The 9,165-nt window shown below is 43.1% G+C and overlaps 1 protein-coding gene across 1 annotated transcript in view; it reads right to left on the reverse strand.

Moving 5' to 3' along the window:
* LOC109468276 overlaps positions 1–8,892 on the reverse strand; it is a 10,833-nt gene extending 1,941 nt beyond the window's left edge. The window contains exons 1-2 of the mRNA XM_019766532.1: positions 8,271–8,892; positions 1,630–1,776 (exon numbers count right to left, since the gene is read on the reverse strand). Coding sequence (XP_019622091.1) covers positions 1,630–1,776; positions 8,271–8,892 — 769 coding nt within the window. The remainder of the gene's footprint in view (positions 1–1,629; positions 1,777–8,270) is intronic.
* Positions 8,893–9,165: the final 273 nt, after the last annotated feature.

Raw genomic sequence — 9,165 nt, forward strand, 5'->3', positions numbered from 1 at the left:
TTAAGAATGTGATCCCAAACATGACTAAGTTTATACCCCCCCCCCCATCACGGTTCATGACTTGATTGGATTTTCTAATCCATACAGACTCCTTAATCCAACGGATACATCTGCTGTCCTCTCGGTCTATTACCTTGGCTCCGTCCCAATCTATTACACAGTTATTTCTTGTAATGTGGTCTGTGACTGCTGACTTGTTTTCTTGTTTTTCAGCTTCTTTCTTTCTTGCTCTAGTGTACCTTACCGTCTTGACGCTGCCTGCCTCTTTCCTAGTATGTTCTTCTATTCCAAATGTTCTTCTTGTCTCCCCTATGTATACCTTCTTGCAAGTCATGCATGGTATCTTGTAAATGCAATCTGTTTTCACTGAGTCCAACTGAGTCTTCAAGTTTGTCTTTGGGATGTACCAGTAGTTTTCTTAAGGTAGTTCTGGGTCTGACTGCTGTAGATATGTTGTTTCTTGAATATTACGTAACTATCCAGACTGGACATTCAGAAAAGTAGAACATCAAAAAAGCAGACCCAAACAGAAGACAAAAAGAAACAGGAGGAGAAGTCTAAAGGTAGACTGACTCTGCCCTATATAAAAGGAGTCACAGAACCACTGGAAAGAATATTAAAGAAACACAACATAGCTACAGCAGTCAGACCCAGAACTACCTTAAGAAACCTACTGGTACATCCCAAAGACAAACTTGAAGACTCAGTTGGGCTCAGTGAAAACAGATTGCATTTACAAGATACCATGCATGGCTTGCAAGAAAGTATACATAGGGGAGACAAGAAGAACATTTGGAATAGAAGAACATACTAGGAAAGAGGCAGGCAGCGTCAAGATGGGAAGGTACACCAGAGAAAGAAAGAAAGAAGCTGAAAAACAAGTCAGCAGTCACAGACCACATTACAAGAAATAACTGTGTAATAGATTGGGACGGGGCCAAGGTAATAGACCGAGAGGACAACAGATGTATCCGTTAGATTAAGGAGTCTGTATGGATGGGAAAATCCAATCAAGTCATGAACCGTGATGATGGGGGGTATAAACTTAGTCATGTTTGGGATCACATTCTTAATAACTGACATTGGTTTTCTTATTGTTTGTAACTATTATAAGTCCTAACAATACATATGTAACAAAACTTTTAAGAATTTCTATTTGGGACTGTGATAGCTCAGTATTGTCAGTTAACAAATCTTATATTATATATAGAAACACTTAACATTTGGATCCGCATATTTCCCTATGATGTAACAATGCCTAGTATATATGTCACAATTACACTACGGTCCGGAATGTATTGTAAACAGAACAAAAAACTAGCTTAAGTGCACTATGAACTATGTAACACCTTTAGTGCACTATGCACCAAGTAACATCTAGTGTCAGTGCACAGTAAACCAGTCAGAATTGCTCTGATGAAGATGACAGAAGGTCATCGAAACGTCGGCTTAAAAAATAAATGGTTGTGATAAAAAGAACGTATTTTCTACCGACCGCTGACAATTTTAGATATCACTTCACCAGAAATCTTACCAGTAACGATGCAAAGAGATTTATCACAAGTGTAATAAACAACACAGGTTAAAAAAAGAAACTCTGGTTATGACTTGGTTCAACCCCCTTCGTACCTTTGATACTGAACCGTTTTTCCTCATGCTTTTCATTTGCATCAGTCTCCTGGGGTTTGTAGTATGGATCTGAGTATGGATCATCCTTTTGCTCTGGAAACATCACAATGTGGTCTCCCATATCGAGTTTGTGAGAAGGGGTAGCATCTGGAATGATTCAATGCCATAATTTCACCGATGAAGCTTAGATCTGGGTTGGAACGAGCCGAAAAACCAAACGTCAATGTTTTGGCTATCACTTTAACTAGATGTCATTTTGATGAGTATGAATGGAAACATAAAACAAATATTTGTTTACGACGAAAAAAATGCCAGTAGCTTACAGTGGACTAATGATATCACATTTCCACAACAAGAATCTAGATATGGATTGCAACGAGCCGAATGTCCTAAAACTAAAAAAAACATGTTCAGAGTTTCATTGCCATTAAAAATCACTATGGGGCACATGCCACGATAAACAGTGTCCTTCTTTTAGTCACCAATGCATTTATGCTTCGGTCCCAATTGAAAAAGGGGGCCCTGTGTAGTTCCCGGGTTATTTTATGGCACTTTCGGGCGTGGCCCCTACGTGGCCCCGCGAGACACCCTGCGGCTACCGGACTATTTTTGGGCCCGGCGGGGACCCAAGAAGAATTTAATTCTAACTTAAATTCTACCCGGGCCCCGTCGATAAAAAGACGCCGTGACCTCACAGTAAGAACACCGGGAGGTACCCCCACGGTTGCCGACAGTCCAGCGGGATACATTTTTACGTCACAGACCAGATGAACAGAATAAAGGTGTGTGCTTCATAAACCGGGTAAAATGTGTGACGTCACAGATCAAATGATCACAACAAAAGCGTGAATTCTGCATTACGTACAGGTCAGTACAAGGCATTGTCAGAGAATATGCCGGGTACCTGCCGGGTGCCTGCCGGAGACCGACCAAAGAGGGTGACAAAATGTTTAACAAAATGCTACTGAAGGAAACTTTTAATTGTGACCTCGACAGCCGATGCCCGCCCTACTCCTGAGCCGGACCGGGACCGACCGGGGCTACATTTCCGACGGGCACCGGCACAATTGGGACCGAAGCTTTACTGCATAAACATAAAGTGTCATCAAGATCCCTTGACGCATCCTAGAGGTAATAATAGCTGTCTATAAACCGACGACATATAAAAACAATCTAATTTAGGTGAACTTCACAAGATGAACTTCGACGATATATTTCAACATTGCTGTGCCGTAAGATCGCCGTAATGCCCCTGTGACATTGTCGTCGAGCTTCGGCCGTATTTGTCAATCGCCAAAAGATCGGCCGATTTTGAGATCGACCGACGATCGCGCGTATTTTTGGCGATCGAGCGTATTTAAAATCGTCGCTGTCACATTGTGCAGGGCTCGGGCGACCGCTTGGGAATACATCTATGATAATGAAGTCCCTATGACATGGCAAGCAGATGAAGCAAGGCCAGTGTATCCACCTAAACATGAATAGTTTGGCCAATTTTTATGTTTGACCTGTCGTAATGGAGCGGACTGGCAGAATAAAATAGAAATATAAACAGGAATTCTGTGAAAGAAACAACTCAAATACTACCACAAGAGCCACAAATTTACATTATGCGGCCGTCACATTGCGCGTAAATCGATCGGCCGACTAGTCCGCGAGCTCTAATCGACATTTACGGCCGTAGTACGCCCGATGTTCCGTCGAGCATCGCGCGAATTTTCGGGATCGCCGGCGATTTTTTGAAGTCGGCCGAAGCTGGCTGACACGCGAAACGTGTTCGTAACATCAGCGACTAGTCGCCGGCGATTTTTGAGGTCGCAGAGCTCGTTTCCAGCTCGTTCGTAGCTCGTACCTGTGCGGCCGAGAGTCGACCGATATTCGGGCGTACATCCCACGAGTCTCGGCCGTATTTCGTGTTTGAAAATCGGGCGACGGTCACCGAATACGGTCGACCCTCGCGCGAGCTTCGCGAAATGTTCGGGCTACCCTCTTCCATACCTCGCCCGACTTGCGCAAAGTTTTTAAAATCGTGCGTGCTTCGAGCGAGCTTCGTGCCAGTGTCGGACGAAGGTTCTACGAGCCTCGGACGAGTTCCTGTGAAGTTATTATTTATTCAGCACCTGTGACATTTATTTGAGATTGCATTGACAGTATACTGTGTTTTCAGGAGCAACGTCCCACTGATTGTTAACGTTATGTTTACGAGAAAGTATAAAAATAGACAAAATCGTCCTTTCTGTCCTTTTGTTACATCAACATTCGTTAATAAACAAAAGCACTTTAAAAAGGTGACGAGGTTTTAACTATATGAGGCCAAATGCCTAGATTTTTACCTCAACTGATTGAACAACGCACATGAAATCCTTTACTCTTGTCCTTTTAGGAGGTGTGTGGCCTTATTTCAGATGATTGTATAATAAATTAACATTTACACTTGTTCATTCTGGAATGAGGTTGACTTGATATAATGATAATCATTAAGTCTTGTTGTACGTTTTGGTTGAATGGTCTAGAGATCGTGCAAGCATCGATAGATCGTCGACCTTAACTCGGGCGACGTACGCCCGTGTGTCGAGCGAGCTTTGGCCGTCTCCTGTCTGGTTACAAGGTGGTCGTTGTGTTAACCAGGCGGTAGTGTAAATTTGTGGCTCTTGTGGTGGTATTTGAGTTGTATGTTTCACGGAATTCCTGTTTATATTTATATTTCATTCTGCCAGTCCGCTCCATTACTTTGCTAAAAAATATAACGACAGGTCAAACATAAAAATTGGCCAAACTATTCATTTTTAGGTGGATACACTGGCCTTGCTTCACCTGCTTGCCATGTCATAGGGACTTCATTATCATAGATGTATTCCCAAGCGATCGCCCGAGCCTCGCACAATGTGACAGCGACGATTTTCAAGCCAAAAATACGCGCGATCGTCGGTCGACCTCAAAATCGGCCGATCTTTCGGCGATTGACAAATACGGCGAAGCTCGTCGACAATGTGACAGGGACATTACCGAAGGTTAAGATAAAGATCACCTTTTTAACCAAACGGGAGTCGGCCGAAGCTCGTGCAACACACTGGCGTATGCCGCCCGAGTTACGGTCGATGATCTATCGACGCTCGCACGATCTTTAGACAATTCAACCAAAATTTACAACAGCATAATGATTATCATTATATCAAAATCTTTTTTATGCACGTATACGTGTACCTGAACAAAGCCAATAAGATATATTATTCTAAACCTTAACCTCTATAGATCTACTTCTGTCTAAAATAGTATGAATCCTCCGGTAAACAAGTTTATTATCCATTCAATGGCATCAAAGAAGACGGAGGTAAAAAGAGCCATGCAATATAAACTTCAACTAGTAAGTAATATCTCTCTATCACATGACGTTCTTGTGGCCACCATGAGAAACAAGTCAACCTTATTCCAGAATGAACAAGTGTAAAAGTCAATTTATAATACAACCTCCTAAAGGAACAAGAGTAAAGGATTTCATTTGCGTTCAATCAGTTGGGTTGAAAATCTAGACTAGGCATTTGACTTTATATAGTTAAAACCTTTTAATTTTTTTAAAGTGTTAACAAATGTTGATTTAACAAAAGTACAAAAAGGACAATTTTATCTATTTTTATCCTTTCTCGTAAACATAACGTTAACAATCAGTGGGACGTCGCTCCTGAAAACTTTACACAGTATACTGTCAATGCAATCTCAAATAAATGTCACAGGTGCCAAATAAATAATGACTTCACAGGAGCTCGACCGAGGCTCGTAGAACCTTTGTCCGACACTGGCACGAGGCTCGCTCGAAGCACGCACGATTTTAAAAACGTTGCGCAAGTCGGGCGAGGTACGGAAGAGGGTCTCCCGAATATTTCGAGAAGCTCGCGCGAGGGTCGACCGTATTCGGCGACCATCGCCCAATTTTTTAAGACAAAGAACGGCCGACACTCGTGGGATGTACGCCCGAATATCGGTCGACTCTCGGCCGTACAGGGACGAGCTACGGGCGAGCTACGCGCGAGCTGGAAACGAGCTCTGCGACCTCAAAATCGCCGGCGACTAGTCGCTGATGTTATACCCCCGTCACATTGCGCGTAAATCGATCGGCCGACTAGTTGGCGATCTCTAAACGACATTTACGGCCGTAGTACGCCCGATGTTCCGTCGAGCATCGCGCGAATTTTCGGGATCGCCGGCGATTTTTTGGAGTCGGCCGAAGCTCGCTGACACGCGAAACATGTTCTTAACATCAGCGACTAGTCGCCGGCGATTTTTGAGATCGCAGAGCTCGTTTCCAGCTCGCGCCTAGCTCGGACGTAGCTCGCCCCTGTGCGGCCGAGAGTCGACCGATATTCGGACGTACATCCCACGAGTCTCGGCCGTATTTCGTCTTCGAAAATCGGGCGACGGTCGCTGAATACGGTCGACCCTCGCGCGAGCTTCGCGAAATGTTCGGACGACCCTCTTTCGTACCTCGCCCGACTTGCGCAAAGTTTTTAAAATCGTGCGTGCTTCGAGCGAGCTTCGTGCCAGTGTCGGACGAAGGTTCTACGAGCCTCGGCCGAGCTCCTGTGAAGTTATTATTTATTCAGCACCTGTGACATTTATTTCAGATTGCATTGACAGTATATATACTGTGTAAAGTTTGTAGGAGCAACGTCCCATTGATTGTTAAAGTTATGTTTACGAGAAAGGATAAGAATAGACAAAATCGTCCTTTTTGTCCATTCGTTAATGAACAAAACCACTTTAAAAAGATGACGAGGTTTTAACTATATAAGGCCAAATGCCTAGATTTTGACCTCAACTGATTGAACGCAATGGAATTCTTTACTCTTGTCCCTTTAGGAGGTGTGTGGCCTTATTTCAGAAGATTGTATAATAAATTGACGTTTACACTTGTTCATCCTGGAATGAGGTTTACTTTTTTCTTAGGGTGCCCAAAAGAACGTCATGTGATAGATATTACTTACTAGTTGAAGTTTATATTGCATAGGTCTTTTTACCTCTGTCTACTTTGTTGACATTGAATGGCTTGTTTACCGAAAGATTCATACTATTTTAGACAGAAGAATACAGGCAAAGTTTTAGAACAATATATCTTATTAGCTTTGTTCAGGTATCTGTGTATAAAAAGATTTTGATATGATAATAATCATTATTTCTTGTTGTACGTTTTGGTTGAATGGTCTATAGATCGTGCGAGCATCGATAGATCGTCGACCGTAACTCGGGCGACGTACGCCCGTGTGTCGAGCGAGCTTCGGCCGACTCCTGTCTGGTTAAGAAGGTGGTCGTTGTGTTAAACAGACGGTAGTGTAAATTTGTGGCTCTTGTGGTAGTATTTGAGTTGGATCCTTCACAGAATTCCTGTTTGTATTTCTATTTTATTCTGCCAGTCCGCTCCATTACTTTGCTTAAAAAAATATGACGACAGGTCAAACATAAAAATTGGTTAAACTATTCATTTTTGGTGGATACACGGCCTTGCTTCTTCTGCGTGCCATGTCATAGGGACTTCATTATCATAGATGTATTGCCAAGCGATCGCCCGAGCCTCGCACAATGTGACCGCGACGATTTTCAAGCCAAAAATACGCGCGATCGTCGTTCGATCTCAAAATCGGCCGATCTTTCGGCGATTGACAAATACGGCCGAAGCTCGTCGACAATGTGACGGGGGCATTAAGGACACGTTTCGCGTGTCAGCGAGCTTCGGCCGACTCCAAAAAATCGCCGGCGATCCCGAAAATTCGCGCGATGCTCGACGGAACATCGGGCGTACTACGGCCGTAAATGTCGTTTAGAGGTCGCCAACTAGTCGGCCGATCGATTTACGCGCAATGTGACGGGGGTATTAATGTTGGTTTTATCCAGGGTTCGGGGAAAGCACAGTCCATCCTTTGACACTCAAAATGTAAAATATGACAAACATAAGAAGCTGTTATGAATGAAAATGAAAACATGACAAAAAGTTTTCTTGGCAAAAATACTTTTAGTTCTCTTGCGAGTAGACTTTGAGAGTATCATGGATAAGAGCAAGGATAAGATATAAACAAATGCTCAATAGTGTGAACAGTACCAGACTAATTTTAAACAAGGACAGACGTCATTCTTTATACAATATGCATAAAAAATAAACACACACATATAGTTTAAACTCATACTATAATATTACACAAGCAAAAGGGGTATTGTACAAGAATTTGGGCCATATAGTATTAAAATCTCAGTCTTTGAATTATCAACCTGGGATCAAGATGTTTAGAACTTATTCTCCTAGAAACATTTTAGAGTGGAACTCGTTGCCACCAATTTGGGGCATCCTCACAATACCGTATAGTTTTAAACAGCACCTGCAGTTAGAAATGCCGTTAGGCAACAAAGATTGGTCGTTAAGTGTAATGACAAGCTGCTGCCACGCTGCGCGTGGGATACCAACCAACAGAATTATCAGCCCCGGATTTAAATATGTTTAAAACACATTTTTCTAGAACTATTCCAAATGAAAATCGATGCCACCATTTAGTCAGTGGGAGCACCCTCAGTGCACTAGATATTAAAAAAAACTTTTAGTTAGAGGTGCAAAAATTGTACAGATACATGTTTTGCAAGTTACTTGAAACTTGACATACCTCCAGCATTGTGTCCAGCATTGTCCACTTGTTCGTTGCACGGATCTGAGCAAGGTTCCTCCGATCGCTTGTCCTCAGCCATGCGGTCTCCAGCGTCGGAGTTGCGAGGAGGGGGAAGGTCGGGCACAGGACGTTTCAATCCAGAGTTTATTATCACATCGACACCGCCAGACATGTCCTCACCCATTTCACCCGTCTCTTCAAAGATGCTTTCACCAGCCGGATCCACATCTTCGTATTTTCTGTCCGATTTTTCATTCCTTCTGTCGACTTTTTTCTTCTTTTTGCCTTCCATGTCGACATATTTAGGTTCATTAGGTGCAGCGGGTTGTAACCCAGAACCTAATGTGAAGATACTTTCACCAGCCGGATCCACATCTTCGTACATTCTGTCCGATTCTTCGTTCCGTATGCCGACCTCGTCCTTTTCATTGTCTTTCATGTCAAGATGGCGAGGTGGGGGTCCATTTGGTGCAGTGCGTTGCAGCCCAGAACCTAATGCAAAGATACTATAGCCAGCCGGATCCACGTCTTCGAACCTTCTGTCCGATTCTTCATAGCGTCCAACCACCTGTTTCTTCTCGTTGTCTCCCATGTCAAGATAGGCGAGGCGGGGGGACATTCGGTGCGGTGCGTTGCAGCCCAGAACTTAGAGCAATAATACTTTTCTACCCTGATCCAAATATTTATACTTGCTTGCGGGCAACGGTAGTGGAGAATTTTTACCAGACATATCCCCATACATTACCATATATTATACTCAGTTCAGAATTCAGTTCAAAACTACCTTCGGATTCTCTGTTCTTTTCTTTTTTCTCTTTGTCTCCCACTTCAAAACTACGAGACGTTTTTCTCGGTAAATTAATTTTACCATCCATATTTTGTTTTTATGACA

Source organism: Branchiostoma belcheri, unplaced genomic scaffold (assembly GCF_001625305.1).
Source record: "Branchiostoma belcheri isolate BF01 breed outbred unplaced genomic scaffold, Haploidv18h27 scaffold198, whole genome shotgun sequence".
In the NCBI taxonomy this organism is placed as follows: Eukaryota; Metazoa; Chordata; class Leptocardii; order Amphioxiformes; family Branchiostomatidae; genus Branchiostoma; species Branchiostoma belcheri.